A 17899-nucleotide genomic window follows, 5' to 3' on the forward strand; every position below is an offset into this window, starting at 1 on the left:
TCATTTGTTGATTATAAATAATTTTACTTGGTTCAGGTTCCCTTTTACTACAATGCATATTTGAATGGAGGTGAATGGAGGTGAATGGAGGTGAATGGAGGTAATGGAGGTGAATGGAGGTGAATGGAGGTGAATGGAGGTGAATGGAGGTGAATGGAGGTGGATGGAGGTGAATGGAGGTGAATAGAGGTGAATGGAGGTGAATGGAGGTAAATGGAGGTGAATGGAGGTGGATGGAGGTGAATGGAGGTGAATTGAGGTGAATGGAGGTGGATGGAGGTGAATGGAGGTGGATGGAGGTGAATGGAGGTGAATGGAGGTGGATGGAGGTGAATGGAGGTGAATGGAGGTGAATGGAGGTGGATGGAGGTGAATGGAGGTGAATGGAGGTGAATGGAGGTGGATGGAGGTGGATGGAGGTGAATGGAGGTGAATGGAGGTGAATGGAGGTGAATGGAGGTGAATGGAGGTGGATGGAGGTGAATGGAGGTGAATGGAGGTGAATGGAGGTGAATGGAGGTGGATGGAGGTGGATGGAGGTGAATGGAGGTGAATGGAGGTGAATGGAGGTGAATGGAGGTGGATGGAGGTGAATGGAGGTGAATGGAGGTGGATGGAGGTGAATGGAGGTGAATGGAGGTGGATGGAGGTGAATGGAGGTGGATGGAGGTGAATGGAGGTGAATGGAGGTGAATGGAGGTGAATGGAGGTGGATGGAGGTGGATGGAGGTGAATGGAGGTGAATGGAGGTGAATGGAGGTGGATGGAGGTGAATGGAGGTGAATGGAGGTGAATGGAGGTGAATGGAGGTGAATGGAGGTGGATGGAGGTGGATGGAGGTGAATGGAGGTGAATGGAGGTGAATGGAGGTGAATGGAGGTGAATGGAGGTGAATGGAGGTGAATGGAGGTGGATGGAGGTGAATGGAGGTGAATGGAGGTGAATGGAGGTGAATGGAGGTGGATGGAGGTGAATGGAGGTGAATGGAGGTGAATGGAGGTGAATGGAGGTGAATGGAGGTGGATGGAGGTGAATGGAGGTGAATGGAGGTGAATGGAGGTGGATGGAGGTGAATGGAGGTGAATGGAGGTGAATGGAGGTGGATGGAGGTGAATGGAGGTGAATGGAGGTGAATGGAGGTGGTCTAGTAACTAATAAAAACACCAGGAGTTGGCTGAATTATTTTTCAGGAAAAGTATTTATTTGTACACAAGAGACTCAGCGCACCGTCGTCAACATCCAAACAAGTGTACTTTTGTTCTTCATGTATTCCCACCATCCCAGCATTAAGCCCCGATTCCCACCCCAGCTCAAATTGCATAACAATGCTTAAGCATTCAAACAGGCGGTAAACAGTCATAAACCTATTGTTCCCCAATGCCAATTCTGCTGCTATTCGTACAGCATACACTTGTATTTGTTCTTCTTCTGGGTAAGAGAACCCAAACAAGGCCATCTGATTACTCATACATGGAGAACAGGAGAAAAAAGCATTATGGCAGCAAAGGCTTTACATATACAGTATATAAAACTGACCTTGGTAACCTTTCTGAAATGCGTACATGGCGTTCTGGCGCTCAGGGCTTTTCGGCATAGATTGATCCGAATAAAGGCTCACCCTGCTGCCAAACAAATTTAGGGGAGGGGGGCGTTAAATACTATTCCCCCTCCCAGTGGTTGCAACTCAGTGGGAGAAGTAATTCGGGGTCCAGCAAGCGCCGGATCCTCGAATCCCCCCAGGCCGATTACTGCTAGAGCCATGCCAAGCTTCTGCACTATGTGGCTTCGCAGCAAGCGCCGGATCCTCGAATCCCCCTATGCCGATTACTGCTATAGCCATGCCAAGCTTCTGCACTATGTGGCTTCGCAGCAAGCGCCGGATCCTCGAATCCCCCCATGCCGATTACTGCTAGAGCCATGCCAAGCTTCTGCACTATGTGGTCTCGCAACAATCGCCGGATCCTCGAATCCCCCCATGCCGATTACTGCTAGAGCCATGCCAAGCTTCTGCACTATGTGGCTTCGCAGCAAGCGCCGAAACGCCCTGCTCCGCCCTTGCAGAGGATTCCCGCCTTCCTACCATTCTATTAACAAATGCTAGCAGCACTCCTTCATATTACAGCTATTTTATCCCACTGTTACCAGAAGATTGAGTGTTTTTTTCCCATCAAATCACTTTTTATAGCTTAAAAAAAGTTCTGCAAATGCGCCATGCAAAATGATGAATGTAAAGTGTTTGTTTTTTGTTTTTTCAAATGAGATCTAAAAATTTAAAAAAAAACTATTAAAAGGCAAAAGGAATAATAAAGTACAAAATATACATTGAAAATGAAATCAAGAATAGCCCTTACTTCTGCCAGAGGCACACAATGCCCATATTGCCAGAGATTAGGAATATAGTACAAATATCAGTACAAGAGCAAGAATTGCACATATTTCACTGGATTCTAAAAACCGGAGCAGGAAAAATACGGTAGGTCTGTTGTCCATAGCAACTGGTCAGGTGACGCTTTATGGAAACCGCACCTGAGAACTAATCTGTTGCTATAAACCACACCCCCTGCCTTTCTGTGCTTCTGATTGGTCCAGTGTTTGTCAGAGCTGCTCATAAATCATCTTATATGATATCACATATCTTACTGAGACTCTCCATGCAGGACCACGGGTGTAAGAACAAACAAAAATACAGTTCAGCACACTTTTTTGCTTTACATCGTAGAAAAATAAGTAGCAATTTGTCTTTTTTTAAGTACTGTTCTTTTCTCAGGGAAAAGTGGCATTATGACGTCCAGAGTTCATGCCGTCTTTTGGGTGATCGCTCACTGGCACAATATTATTATATACTGCAGGCATAGTATCCCCTTTACCAGCCTTGTAAACTTCAGTTTAAACTTTCTGTTTCTTGGGTTAAAGTTTATTTGAAAGTTTTTTTGTTTTTTTTTTGTACTCTTTTGAATAGTCCTCTAAAGATAGATAGAAATGCATTTATATGTATATTTATATATATAGAATTTATGAATTAGTATGGAAATGTCTTTATGAAAGTTCTAGATGGCACAGTGGTTATAAATAGGAGCCCATGGAGGCCCAGTCATTGAGTCCTGGAGGCATTTCCTCAGTAAGATCAAACAGTTGGTCTAGGCTGGCAGAATTAGATAGATAGTCGTTTCTACTTTCATCCCACGGATGCTGGAGGAAGGATGTGGCTAAGAAGGTTTCATCAAAATCCAAACTGTTTGGAACTGCTGCTTGTTGTTCGTGCCCCATAGGGTACCACTGCTGAGGACAATCAATATGTTTCCCATGGACTGTGAGGTCAACTGAGCTGGTGACTGGACTTAACGGAGGTGTGACTTCAAGGTCCTCAAAGGCAGAAAAGTTGGCCTCACTCATGTTGGAATCAAAGATGACTTCCCAGTCAAAGTCGCCTTTCAGTGATCCCAGCTCTGCCTGTTCATCCTGTGATAGTAATGGGGAGCTGGACAGGCGGGGAGCCTTAAACATCCTTTTAGGCAATGGCTGTTTGCGTTTGTGACCTTTGCCATCTGTGACATTCCAGACACTGGCCAAATTCCAGCTTTGTTCCCCAGTGGCTTCCTCAAACTCCTTCAGTAGTTGATGTGATTCTGAGTTAACACTTAATGGCCAAGCAGAGGCTATATTGTTGTCAGATAAAGTGGAAGAATGTGCACCAGCGAAGGCCGGGTGGATGGTAACAGGTGGCAGGCGTCGCTTTTTGATGGCACCGTTCATGAGTCGGTCAGCGTACTGTGGGTCAATCTTCCAGAATCCCCCTTTGCCTGGCTCGTCCTTCTCTCGGGGGACTTTGATGAAGCATTTATTTAGTGACAGATTGTGTCTTATGGAGTTCTGCAAAACAATCAAAATGGAGACACGTCAGCACCAATTACAAATATGTGTGTATGTTTTCACGGAGTCCTGCCATGTCAAAACGCTAACCAAATCAACAATGCTACTAAGGTACAGGCACAAATCAACAATACTACTAAGGTACAGGCACAAATTATCAATGCTACTAAGGTACAGGCACAAATTATCAATGCTACTAAGGTACAGGCAGAAATTATCAATGCTACTAAGGTACAGGCACAAATCCACAATACTACTAAGGTACAGGCAGAAATTATCAATGCTACTAAGGTACAGGCACAAATTATCCATGCTACTAAGGTACAGGCACAAATTATCAATGCTACTAAGGTACAGGCACAAATTATCCATGCTACTAAGGTACAGGCAGAAATTATCAATGCTACTAAGGTACAGGCAGAAATTATCAATGCTACTAAGGTACAGGCAGAAATTATCAATGCTACTAAGGTACAGGCACAAATCAACAATGCTACTAAGGTACAGGCACAAATTATCAATGCTACTAAGGTACAGGCACAGATTATCAATGCTACTAAGGTACAGGCAGAAATTATCAATGCTACTAAGGTACAGGCACACATTATCAATGCTACTAAGGTACAGGCACAAATTATCAATGCTACTAAGGTACAGGCACAGATTATCAATGCTACTAAGGTACAGGCACAGATTATCAATGCTACTAAGGTACAGGCAGAAATTATCAATGCTACTAAGGTACAGGCAGAAATTATCAATGCTACTAAGGTACAGGCACACATTATCAATGCTACTAAGGTACAGGCACAGATTATCAATGCTACTAAGGTACAGGCACAAATTATCAATGCTACTAAGGTACAGGCACAAATTATCAATGCTACTAAGGTACAGGCACAGATTATCAATGCTACTAAGGTACAGGCAGAAATTATCCATGCTACTAAGGTACAGGCACAAATTATCAATGCTACTAAGGTACAGGCACAAATCAACAATACTACTAAGGTACAGGCAGAAATTATCAATGCTACTAAGGTACAGGCACACATTATCAATGCTACTAAGGTACAGGCACAAATTATCAATGCTACTAAGGTACAGGCACAAATTATCAATGCTACTAAGGTACAGGCAGAAATTATCAATGCTACTAAGGTACAGGCAGAAATTATCAATGCTACTAAGGTACAGGCACAAATCAACAATGCTACTAAGGTACAGGCAGAAATTATCAATGCTACTAAGGTACAGGCACACATTATCAATGCTACTAAGGTACAGGCACAAATTATCAATGCTACTAAGGTACAGGCACAGATTATCAATGCTACTAAGGTACAGGCACAAATTATCAATGCTACTAAGGTACAGGCACAAATTATCAATGCTACTAAGGTACAGGCACAAATTATCAATACTACTAAGGTACAGGCACTTTGTGGGGCCTAAATATTGACTCATGAGCAGAGTTGGATGGAGATGAAATGAGGACCTAGACAAGTTAGTAGCTATGGCTGCATTTTATGGTTGTTTTAGTAATCTGAGATGGAAGATGGGCCAGAGAAAGCAGCAGTGGAGCTTGTAGACGGACCCCCCAGGATAGACTTAGCTGTTGCGGAATGCTAGTGGCCACGTCCCCCGCCCAGGAGCCCGATCTAAACTATCACACACTTCACCCTTCGTAGGGGTAGGTTTTACTTGTAATTGCGTGGCTTAATAAAGTTTTTTGATACTCTGCCATGATGGCCTGCTATGTTTCCATTATGTTTTATTGCTTTCCCTGCTAGTAATAGCGCGGCCTGATTGGCTGGACTGATACACAACAATATTGTTGGCTGTTACTGTTCATCTGCTCGGTAACTTCTGAGATCCTGCTTTGCGAGGGCTGGTGGACCAGGTGACTGGTGTTTGTTTGCAAGACTTTGGTGCTTGCCTACTTTTTTAAATAAAGGGAGGGGAGACACTTAGAGCCCAATAGTGTGATATTGTATGGATGAAACTTAATAATGAGTAATATAACTATTTAATACTCACAAACCAGGGTTACCATTAGGCAACCACAGTATAGGCGGGTGGGGAGATTAACCTGACCCCACTCAGGATTAAAAGTCGCTCTCTGTAGATGGGTAGAAGATGGGTACAACCCTCCACTATTACTTTTTTTAAATGTTCATTTTATTGTCAAATAACTTTACCAGTGACTGGGTGATATTTAGAGCTGTAACAGAGGGGTGCTTAACTCTACGTTGGTAATGCATTGACCCGTTGTAATCAGTGGCATAGCTAAGGAGCTGTGGGCCCCGATGCAAGTTTTACATGCCCCCCCCCCCCCCCAAGCACTCTATACATAACAATTGATATGGCGCACCAAAACCATGGCAACTACAGACACTGACACAGAGGTGCAAGAAGGGGGTGGGGAACAGTTTGTTAATGATTACCACTATTCAAAGTATCTATAGAAGTGATTATTACCAGCACAGGACCAATAGAGAGCTAATACTGTAGTTATGGGAGGGCCCTTTGGGGCCCTGATGCAGTCGCAACCTCTGCACCTCCTATTGCTAAGCCCCTGCGTTGTATCAAGTGCACCTATAAGATTGTTTCAAGAATGTGGTGCTTTTACGTGACAATAATGTTGTATGACATGACAGGTTCTCTGTACCATTATTGATATCAATATATAGGAAGTCTAGAAAACCATAAACTACCGGTGGATATTGTCAAAATACAGTTACCACTGTTAAAGAGAAACTCCAACCAAGAATTGAACTTTAACCCAATCAGTAGCTGATACCCCCTTTTACATGAGAAATACAATGATTTTCACAAACAGACCATCAGGGGGCGCTGTGTGACTAATTTTGTGCTGAAACCCCTCCCACAAGAGGGTCTGAATACCGCGGTACTCTGGGCAAACTGCCACAATGTAACAATGTTCACAGACAGGAAATGGCTGTTTAAAGCTGTCTGTAACAGCCAGAGCAGCTAGAAACAGCTACATAACTTGCCCACAGTAACAATGTCACCATGTAATACATGTCAGAATGTGAATCTGGGAGAGGAAAGATTTTACAATGAGCAAACACTGACTAAATCATTTATACATAATTATTGTAAAAATGAAGCACTTTTTTTATTAAATTATTTTCACTGGAGTTCCTCTTTAAGGATGCCTCAAGACAGAATAAACAACGGAATGCCTCAGCCTGATCATCAGATGTAGGACCCCACTTGTGTCATCATGGGACGGATTTTCTAAGACATTTCCAGACATCTCCATGTAGATCCAGTCAGTATGATCCTGCAAACCTGAACTAGATTTATTGCAAAATGTGGATAGGATTTTCCACCCTCATCTATCCATATCAGAGGTGTCTTGCTTGGTGTATCAGCTTACAGTTTTGATTGGGGCGGAGTTTACAGTTTTGATTGGATGTTTTGATTGGGTGGTGTCTCTTAACTATTCTCTCGCTGGAACATTTTAATATTCAGGGATTATTTTCCGAGATAGTATTATGCTCTCTCTGCATAGCTCACTGCATACATATTGTAACACCGCCGGCCAGATGGGCGCAGGATGAGATGAATGACACTCACCCCGCTGCCGCTCAAATTCCCGGTGGCGTTAAATACCACTCCGCCTCTAAGCAACTCGGATAGAGAAGTAATTTGGGACCCGGTGGTCGTGGGAAACTGCCCTATAATATTAGTGCTATAGCCCCTCCCAGATCAGGCGCCTGCCGCCAAGCACCAGAATAACCTGCTTGAAGTGTATTTCCCTGTGCGTTTCACACAAAAAGGCCACTCTTCCTACACTTTAGCCGATGGAATAAAGCCGAGATCTGAGCTGCATTATCAGGTTGAGTGTTTACGTTATTTATTCTTCACCCTATTTCTGAAACCATGCCATGAAAACCACCACTAATTCTGCCGCAGGATATTGCCCAGTGTGGATTATGGGACTGCAAAGCCCAATAAAAATGCAAAGCAGCCCATCTACAATTCTCTTTGGCAGAGATGAGGCCACTGACCCTGTTCAGCTCCACCTTACGGGAATGAGATAAAAAAGAAGGGTGTAAATAAAGGGCCAGTGGGGGGGGGGGGAGTGTTTGGAGGGGTACCAACAACATCCTGACGGAGACAACCTTAGTTGACCCTTTCCTTACTACAGAGAGCGACTACTAGCTTTGAAATACTTTACAAGTCGGCCAAAAATAGAAATAGGTTTTTTTTTCTACCCCCTCTTTTTTTTCTCCAAGCCACAGGGAAGCCGGATCTTCCTGATCCGCTATTTACTGTTTAATGAAATTTAACAAGGGGGAGAGCAAACTATGCGGCCCCCCCCTCCCCTGTCTATTCAGCCCCTTTCCTTCTGGGACGCTGGATGCTTATTGCTGGGCCTGTTAAACATATTTATCATTCTGGCCTCAGTAGTCGGCGTCCACCACCTGTGTTCCTGGGATTCCACCTCCCACCACCAATCTTTCATTAAACCAGTAAAAGTTACAGACTTGTAGGGGGAGTTGCTGTAATTCTCTACTAGAGACTTTTTCTGGTAGAAGCAGTAGAGTGTTGTACCGTATTGGTCATCAGTAAAAGAAAGGCTGTTTCCGGCATAATGTTATAATTAAGGCATCCAATGACATTTCTGCATGGTTGCAGAACAATCTATCTCTGATTTCAAGGATACCTTATTCTTCATGCAAATTTATAAATAGGGGGAGCAGGCATGTGTGGTGGGCTCTCCTCATGCCCACTGCTCCCTCCGCTCTCCTCTCCCTCTGTTATAATACACCGACCCTCTGAAGATACTTCCTGGTCGAAAGGGTTGGAGAAGACTGCACAGGTGCTGTCCGGCAACACGCCTCCTTTGATTGCATGCCCGCAGATGGGAGTGCTCTGAGCAGGCGCTATCCAGAGACACGCGTCCTTTGATTGCGTGCCCGCGGATGGGAGTGCTCTGAGCGTCCTTTGATTGCATGCCCGCAGATGGGAGTGCTCTGAGCAGGCGCTATCCGGAGACACGCGTCCTTTGATTGCGTGCCCGCGGATGGGAGCGCTCTGAGCGTCCTTTGATTGCGTGCCCGCGGATGGGAGCGCTCTGAGCGTCCTTTGATTGCATGCCCGCAGATGGGAGTGCTCTGAGCAGGCGCTATCTGGCGACACGCCTCCTTTGATTGCATGCCCGCGGATGGGAGCGCTCTGAGTGTCCTTTGATTGCGTGCCCGCGGATGGGAGCGCTCTGAGCGTCCTTTGATTGCGTGCCCGCGGATGGGAGCGCTCTGAGCGTCCTTTGATTGCGTGCCCGCAGATGGGAGTGCTCTAAGCAGGCGCTATCTGGCGACACGCCTCCTTTGATTGCATGCCCGCGTATGGGAGCGCTCAAGCGTCCTTTGATTGCGTGCCTGCGGATGGGAGCGCTTTAAGCAGGCGCTATCCGGCGACACGCGTCCTTTGATTGCGTTACCGCGTATGGGAGCGCTTTGAGCAGGCGCTGTATGGTGACACGCCTCCTTTGATTGCATGCCCGCGGATAGGAGCGCTCTGAGCAGGCGCTGTACGGTGACACGCCTCCTTTGATTGCGTGCCCGCGGCTGCGAGCGCTCTGAGCAGGCGCACTACCTCACTACTGCACGTTTTTAAATTTGCATCAAGACCAAGGTATTCTTTAATGTCCAGTGTATGCCCAGCATACAGGAATCAGTCTGATGAAGGCTTCATAGCCGAAAGCTTATGCTAGATACACACGATACAATATTCTGTTAGATTTATCTGCCAGATCGATTTTTTCCAACATGTCCGTTCTTAATTTCGATCAATTTTCCTATTGATTTCCGTTCACTACTATGGAAAGCCATCAGAAAATTGATCAGAAAATCAATCAAAATTAAGATCGGACATGTTGGAAAAAATCGATCTGGCAGATAAATCTAACAGAAAATGGTATCGTGTGTACCTAACATAACTTCTCTTCTTCTAAGTTAGCCAATAAATGTTATCATCCTGATTCAAAACTCCTTACTTTTTCTAGGTAAAACCCTCCCCATGCACTCACTTACTAATTACATTGTACAGGTAACTAGAGAGATAGATAGATAGATAGATAGATAGATAGATAGATAGATAGATAGATAGATAGATAGACAGACAGACAGATAATAGATAGACAGACAGACAGATAGATAGCCAAATAGATAGATAGGCAGACAGACAGACAGACAGACAGACAGATAAATAGATAGCCAGGTATATAGGTAGGTAGATAGATAGATAGATAGATAGATAGATAGATAGATAGATAGATAGATAGATAGATAGATAGATCTATCAGACAGACAGACAGACAGACAGACAGACACAGTGGTGTGAAAAACTATTTGCCCCCTTCCTGATTTCTTATTCTTTTGCATGTTTGTCAAACTTAAATGTTTCTGCTTATCAAAAACCGTTAACTATTAGTCAAAGATAACATAATTGAACACAAAATGCAGTTTTAAATGATGGTTTTTATTATTTAGTGAGAAAAAAAACTCCAAACCTACATGGCCCTGTGTGAAAAAGAAATTGCCCCCTGAACCTAATAACTGGTTGGGCCACCCTTAGCAGCAATAACTGCAATCAAGCGTTTGCGATAACTTGCAACAAGTCTTTTACAGCGCTCTGGAGGAATTTTGGCCCACTTATCTTTGCAGAATTGTTGTAATTCAGCTTTATTTGAGGGTTTTCTAGCTTGAACCGCCTTTTTAAGGTCATGCCACAACATCTCAATAGGATTCAGGTCAGGACTTTGACTAGGCCACTCCAAAGTCTTCATTTTGTTTTTCTTCAGCCATTCAGAGGTGGATTCGCTGGTGTGTGACCATCACACTACCACCACCATATTTTACTGTTGGTATGATGTTCTTTTGCTGAAATGCTGTGTTACTTCTACGCCAGATGTAACGGGACACGCACCTTCCAAAAAAATCAACTTTTGTCTCGTCGGTCCACAAGGTATTTTCCCAAAAGTCTTGGCAATCATTGAGATTTTTTTTAGCAAAATTGAGACGAGCCTTAATTTTCTTTTTGCTTAAAAGTGGTTTGCGCCTTGGATATCTGCCATGCAGGCCATTTTTGCCCAGTCTCTTTCTTATGGTGGAGTCTTGAACACTGACCTTAATTGAGGCAAGTGAGGCCTGCAGTTCTTTAGATGATGTCCTGGGGTCTTTTGTGGCCTCTCGGATGAGTTTTCTCTGCGCTCTTGGGGTAATTTTGGTCGGCTGGCCACTCCTGGGAAGGTTCATCACTGTTCCATGTTTTTGCCATTTGTGGATAATGGCTCTCACTGTGGTTCGTTGGAGTCCCAAAGCTTTAGAAATGGCTTTATAACCTTTACCAGACTGATAGATCTCAGTTACAGTACTTTTGTTCTCATTTGTTCCTGAATTTCTTTGGATCTTGGCATGATGTCTAGCTTTTGAGGTGCTTTTGGTCTACTTCTCTGTGTCAGATAGCTCCTATTTAAGTGATTTCTTGATTGAAACAGGTGTGGCAGTAATCAGGCCTGGGGGTGACTACAGAAATTGAACTCAGGTGTGATAAACCACAGTTAAGTTATTTTTTAACAAGGGGGGCAATTACTTTTTCACACAGCTCCATGTAGGTTTGGAGTTTTGTTTCTCACTAAATAATAAAAACCATCATTTAAAACTGCATTTTGTGTTCAATTATGTGATCTTTGACTAACAGTTAACGGTTTTTGATGAGCAGAAACATTTAAGTGTGACAAACATGCAAAAGAATAAGAAATCAGGAAAGGGGCAAATAGTTTTTCACATCACTGTAGACAGACAGACAGATAAATAGATAGCCAGATAGATAGATAGATAGATAGATAGATAGATAGATAGATAGATAGATAGATAGATAGATAGATAGATAGATAGATAGATAGATTGATACACAGACAGACAGACAGACAGACAGATACATAGACAGACAGACAGACAGACAGACAGACAGACAGACAGACAGACAGACAGACAGACAGACAGATAGATAGATAGATAGATAGATAGATAGATAGATAGATAGATAGATAGATAGATAGCCAGATATATAAATAGATAGATAGATAGATAGATAGATAGATAGATAGATAGATAGATAGATAGATAGATAGATAGATAGATAGATAGATAGATAGATAGATAGCCAGATATATAAATAGATAGATAGATAGATAGATAGATAGATAGATAGATAGATAGATAGATAGATAGATACACAGACATAGACAGACAGACAGATAGATAGATAGATAGATAGATAGATAGATAGATAGATAGATAGATCAGTATCACATAAAGCAGTGTAAAGTAGCTGACAGAAAGGGCTGCTTGTTTGCCTCTTGTATCAGGAATCCCCCCTCCTTGCTGACTGTACATGATTTCCCCTATAAACCAGTCTGGTCTGGTCCCTCCCTATAAGCCCATCCATTACTAGCAGACAATGGGGTGTCAGGGCCACACAGAGTCTACAGAAGAGAGGGTGGGAAGGGGTCTGACACTCCCAGTATAATAGTACACTGATATATGGCAGTGTAGTTAGTGACCTGCATAAAGACCTCCACTGACCCACCACCATTATCTTGAGCGGTCATTTGTTCCCGGATAGTTACACAACTGTATATCCGCAGTATTGCAGGGGTTAATGTGGCAATTGATGCTTTGGGATGCTGGCTGCACAATATAGTAACTCCATAGTCACAGAAGCTGACAGTAATTATACACAGGGGATGGGAAGAGGAGCTAAGCAATGCCAGCAGCATGTCTTGTTGCTTTACAACCGCAGATACAGAACAATCACTGACATGTTTGTGGATAATGCAGCCACAGTCATTTCATGCTGAAAAGATGCAGAAATATTTCCCAAAGGTGATAAGGAAATCACCTGATTATCACTACTCAGCCACATGCACTATTTCAGGTGCTGATAGTCTTGGCAGCCCCCTTCTACACTGTGCCCTGAGGCTGGAGCCTCTCTCGCCTCTGCCCTGCCCTGTGCCCCCTCCTACACTGCGCCCTGAGGCTGGAGCCTCTCTCGCCTCTGCCCTGCCCTGTGCCCCCTCCTACACTGCGCCCTGAGGCTGGAGCCTCTCTCACCTCTGCCTCAGCCCAGCCCTGTGCTCCCTCCTACACTGTGCCCTGAGGCTGGAGCCTCTCTCGCCTCTGCCTCGGCCCTGCCCTGTGCCCCCTCCTACACTGTGCCCTGAGGCTGGAGCCTCTCTCGCCTCTGCCTCAGTCCTGCCCTGCGCCCCCTCCTACACTGCGCCCTGAGGCTGGAGCCTCTCTCACCTCTGCCTCAGACCAGCCCTGCGCCCCCTCCTACACTGCGCCCTGAGGCTGGAGCCTCTCTCACCTCTGCCTCGGCCTTGCCCTGTGCCCCCTCCTACACTGCGCCCTGAGGCTGGAGCCTCTCTCACCTCTGCCCTGCGCCGAGTCCTACACTGCGCCCTGAAGCCACTCTCGCCTCTGCCTCGGCCTGGCCCTGCGCCCTCTCCTACACTGCGTACTGATGCTGGAGCCTCTCTCGCCTCTGCCCTGCCCTGTGCCCCCTCCTACACTGCACCCTGAGGCTGAGGCCTCTCTCGCCTCTGCCCTGCCCTGTGACCCCTCCTACACTGCACCCTGAGGCTGGAGCCTCTCTCACCTCTGTCTCAGCCCAGCCCTGCGCCCCCTCCTACACTGGGCCCTGAGGCTGGAGCCTCTCTCGCCTCTGCCTCGGCCTTGCCCTGTGCCCCCTCCTACACTGCGCCCTGTGGCTGGAGCCTCTCTCACCTCTGCCTCGGCCCTGCGCCGTGTCCTACACTGCGCCCTGAAGCCACTCTCGCCTTTGCCTCGGCCTGGCCCTGCGCCCTCTCATGCACTGCGCCCTGATGCTGGAGCCTCTCTCGCCTCTGCCTCGGCCCTGCCCTGTGCCCCCTCCTACACTGCACCCTGAGGCTGAGGCCTCTCTTGCCTCTACCTCAGCCCGGCCCTGCGCCCTCTCCTACACTGCGCCCTGAGGCTGGAGTCTCTCGCCTCTGCCCAGCCCTGCGCCCCCTCCTACACTGCACCCTGAGGCTGGAGCATCTCGCCTCTGCCCAGCCCTGTGCCCCCTCCTACACTGCACCCTGAGGCTGGAGCATCTCTGCCTCTGCCCAGCCCTGCACCCCCTCCTACACTGCGCCCTGAGGCTGGAGTCTCTCGCCTCTGCCCAGCCCTGTGCCCCCTCCTACACTGCACCCTGAGGCTGGAGCATCTCTGCCCAGCCCTGCACCCCCTCCTACACTGCGCCCTGAGGCTGGAGCATCTCTGCCTCTGCCCAGCCCTGGACCCCCTCCTACACTGCGCCCTGAGGCTGGAGCCTATCTCGCCTCTGCCCAGCCCTGCGCCCCCTCCTACACTGCACCCTGAGGCTGGAGCCTCTCTGCCTCAGCCCGGCCCTGCGCCCTCTCCTACACTACGCCCTGATGCTGAGGCCTCTCTCACCTCTGCCTCAGCCCAGCCCTGCTTGGAATATGAATTTACCATTTTTAACAATAGTCCATATTTTCCACTGGGTCCAGTTCATATACCCGCCAAGGCACTATCTACACGGAGTTTGTATCTTCTGTGTGGGTTTCCTCCGGGCACTCTGGTTTCCTCTCACACCCCCAAAACATACAGATAAGTTAATTGGCTTCCCCATAAATTGTCCCTAGACTACGATACATACACTACAGGATATAGATATAGAGATAGGACTATGGTAGGGATTAGATTGTGAGCCCCTCTGAGGAACAGCTACGTGGCAAGACAATATACTCTGCACAGAAGATGGCGGTGCTATATCAATATACTAAATAATAGTTACCTGCCAGGTAGGATCAGCATGTCGGAAGTAGCAGTAGTTATCGGTGATCCATTTATAGATTGCAGACAATGTGATCTTTGTTTTCTTGCTGGCCTGCATGGCCATGCATATTAGAGTGGCGTAGGAGTATGGCGGTTTGACGTGTGGGTTGGTCTTGTAGTCAATCTCCTCCATGGGCTGAAGACCCTGAAATGCTGCCCTTGAAGTAGAGGAAGATGTTGGTTTTCCTGGAGTATGTGGCATTCCTAAGCAGGCAGGGTCAGCAGCCAATGGGGAGCAGGGAGCAGCTGAGCCTGGCAGGTGACGATAGCCGTGGGGGTCTCCAGATAATGACGAGGATTTCCCCACATTGGCATTCATTATAGAGAATTCTTGAAGCCACTGCAGACTAGTCAGGCTGTCGTCTAGATTGATAGAACTAGAAAGGGTCTCGTGGCCCCCTTCCCCATCGGTCTGGTAGATCAGCCAGTTGTCTGCCATGTCTGAGATGGCTGCAGTTGGCAGATCGAACATTCAGGTTGCCTCCGGAGTCTTGGAGCTCTCCTAAAATACAGCAAAAAAGATTGTTAAAACTCAGTAATATTATTTATTATGGAATAATTGATGACTAGTGTTAAATCGGCTATGTTTCTCTTGCGAGTACAGTAAATCATGGACAAGGTTTAAAAATGGATTGGATTTTTATTTTTGCCTTAGGGCCCTTTTCCACTAGCAATCGCTAGCGTTCACGCTGAACGCTAGCGATTGCTGAATCGCAATTACCGGCGATTCCCCGACGTTCGCGGCCGCGATTTTGCTATGCTATGCACTGCATAGCAAAATCGCGGCAATAATCGCTCCGCCGCGCGATCGCGATCCGGTCAAAAACGAATCGCGGTAGTGGAAATGACCTACCGCGATTCCTATGTTAAAAGCAAACTGTAGCGATTTGACAAATCACTAGCGGTTTGCGGTTTTGCGATTAAGCAATCGCAAACGCTGTAGTGGAAAAGGGCCCTCTGTCTACACTGAGGACATTTCCCAACTCTGTACAGATGGCCATACACTTGTAGATTAGTGGAAGATCAGGTAAAAGTTTTGTTTTGTCCGATATCACAATGGCATGGGGGATAAACAGCACTCTCACCTTGCAGTGCTAGGGTTCCTGGCTTAAAGCGGACCCAAACCAAACATTTTTTTTTTAATTAAAAATATTTAGTTGCAGCACTCTGACACATACAAAGATAAATAAACACTCCTTCCAGCCTATGAGCATTTCAGTGCATGCTTTTCACCCTTCTCTTTCCATAACTAGGGTTATACAGGTGGCAGCCATTACTTCTGAGCTTAGTAGGAGGTTTTAGATCATGGGTGTGTCTGTCATCAGCTACCCTCCCTCACAGGGGCGTGGTCTATGTGAAATCTCACACAAGCTGAGATCACCTCCCCTGTGACATCATCAGTAGCAGCCTGTGTTTTGTTTTTTATCTCCTCCACCACTCTGCCGGATTCTGTCCCGGCAATATGAAAGGAAGGGAGGGGTTCCTCCAATAAATGTAAAATATTTTATATTTGTCATCATGCTGCTGAAAAAAGGCTGCTATTTATTATTGTAATTTAGAAAATAGATTTTATTTCTGAAATCTTGTATTTTTAATTTGGGTCCACTTTAAAGAGAAACCGTGACCAAGAATTGAACTTCATCCCAATCAGTAGCTGATACCCCCTTTCTCATGAGAAATCTATTCCTTTTCACAAACAGACCATCAGGGGGTGCTGTATTGCTGATATTGTGGTAAAACCCCTTCCCACAAAAAACTTTGAGGACCGAGGTACTCCTGGCAGTTTCCTGTCTGTGAACCTAGTTGCATTGTGGGAAATAGCTGTTTACCGCTTTTTCCAACTGCCAAAAAAGTAAGCAGCATCTCATTCCACTGACATCACCTGCCAGCAGTAAAAATGTCACCATGTGATAAATGTCAGAATGTAAATCAGGAAGAGAAAAGATTTTACAATGGGCAAACACTGACTAAATAAATTATACATAATTATTGTAAAAATGAAGCATTTTTTTATTACATTATTTTCACTGGAGTTCCTCTTTAAATCTGAGTTGTTACGTTTCCTGCATGTATACTCAACCAACCCCAACCCACTTGATTGTCGTCTGATTTTGGTCTGTTGGACGACAATCAAGCGTATGTATGGGTGAAAAACGATTAGATGACCAACTGATAACAGGCGGCCGATCCAACCGGCGGATCAACTCACGTGAATATAGAGCTGATATCGTGCAGTTGGCCACACGTGTACAAGTCGTATGAACAACTAGTTTTGAATGCGGCCGTATTGTGCAATCTGTCATTCCTCGTGTGCACGCAGTATGCAAAGGACTTGTTCGTTCAGTAAGTCTCTTAAATAAATACCGGGTGCATTTCTCTCTGTTTCCCTTCTGTCCTGTGCAAGGGTTCAGGTCCACTCTAACAGGTACCAGAAAAGAAAACAAGAGAAATGTGAAATTGTATTATTGTTACCAGAGGAGGGGATATCTTCCAGTGACAATTGTCAAAGGTGGCACTTCCTGTCTTTGGATAGACAGGTTCTCTCACTGACTGAGCTGGAAGTAGGCGGGAGAGTTCCCTAACTGAGGTGTAAAATATTACAGAGGGCCTAACACTTCCCTCCAGCATCTACATGGAAGAAAAGGGCTCTCCATTTAATAATACAAGTAAACTCTCTGTAGTATGTGTGCAATTCTGAAATTCTTTAAAAGGATACCCGAAGTGTTTCCCTCCCAGTGCTACTAGAGCCATATATTAAAGGATACCCGAAGTGACATGTGACATGATGAGATAGACATGGGTATGAAATTCCCCTTTGTACCTCTTTCCTGCTCTCAGAAGCCATTTTCTGCTAGGAAAGTGTTTTATAGTTGGAATTTCTTATCAGTGAGGGTCACACTGTAGTCACTTCCTGTCTGAGTCAGGACTGAGTCAGCCACTTACATACCTGATATTTAACTCTTTCAGGCAGAGAAAGAAAAAAAGGAACACAGCCTAGTTGTTTGTGTGCTAGGCACTGTACATACCCATGTCTATCTCATCATGTCTCATGTCACTTCGGGTGTCCTTTAACCTTCCTGGCGGTAAGCCCGAGCTGAGCTCGG

General features: G+C 45.7%; 2 protein-coding genes across 2 annotated transcripts in view; both read right to left on the reverse strand.

Annotated features, from left to right (window-relative positions):
* Positions 1–1594, reverse strand: LOC137540891 (uncharacterized). The gene is made up of 2 exons (XM_068262077.1): positions 1537–1594; positions 1–1151 (listed from the first exon to the last, which is right to left on the reverse strand). The coding sequence occupies exons 1-2, from the start codon at positions 1592–1594 to the stop codon at positions 1–3; spliced, it is 1209 nt and encodes a 402-aa protein (XP_068118178.1).
* The window catches only part of FOXJ1 (forkhead box J1), a 27703-nt gene continuing 11007 nt past the window's right edge, over positions 1204–17899 (reverse strand). Inside the window, exons 2-3 of the mRNA XM_068264112.1 lie at positions 14755–15297; positions 1204–3870 (exon numbers count right to left, since the gene is read on the reverse strand). Of these exons, the coding sequence (XP_068120213.1) occupies positions 3064–3870; positions 14755–15267 (1320 nt within the window). The 5' untranslated portion in view covers positions 15268–15297 and the 3' untranslated portion in view covers positions 1204–3063. The remainder of the gene's footprint in view (positions 3871–14754; positions 15298–17899) is intronic.

This window comes from Hyperolius riggenbachi, chromosome 12 (genome assembly GCF_040937935.1).
Source record: "Hyperolius riggenbachi isolate aHypRig1 chromosome 12, aHypRig1.pri, whole genome shotgun sequence".
Taxonomy (NCBI): domain Eukaryota; kingdom Metazoa; phylum Chordata; class Amphibia; order Anura; family Hyperoliidae; genus Hyperolius; species Hyperolius riggenbachi.

Coding starts and splice junctions, on each gene's coding strand:
- LOC137540891 (XM_068262077.1), bottom strand. CDS start 1,594: ATGCCGAAAAGCCCTGAGCGCCAGAACGCCATGTACGCATTTCAGAAA. Junction 1,152..1,536: donor ATTTCAGAAAGGTTACCAAG/GTCAGTTTTATA, acceptor TGTTTTTATTAG/TTACTAGACCACCTCCATTC.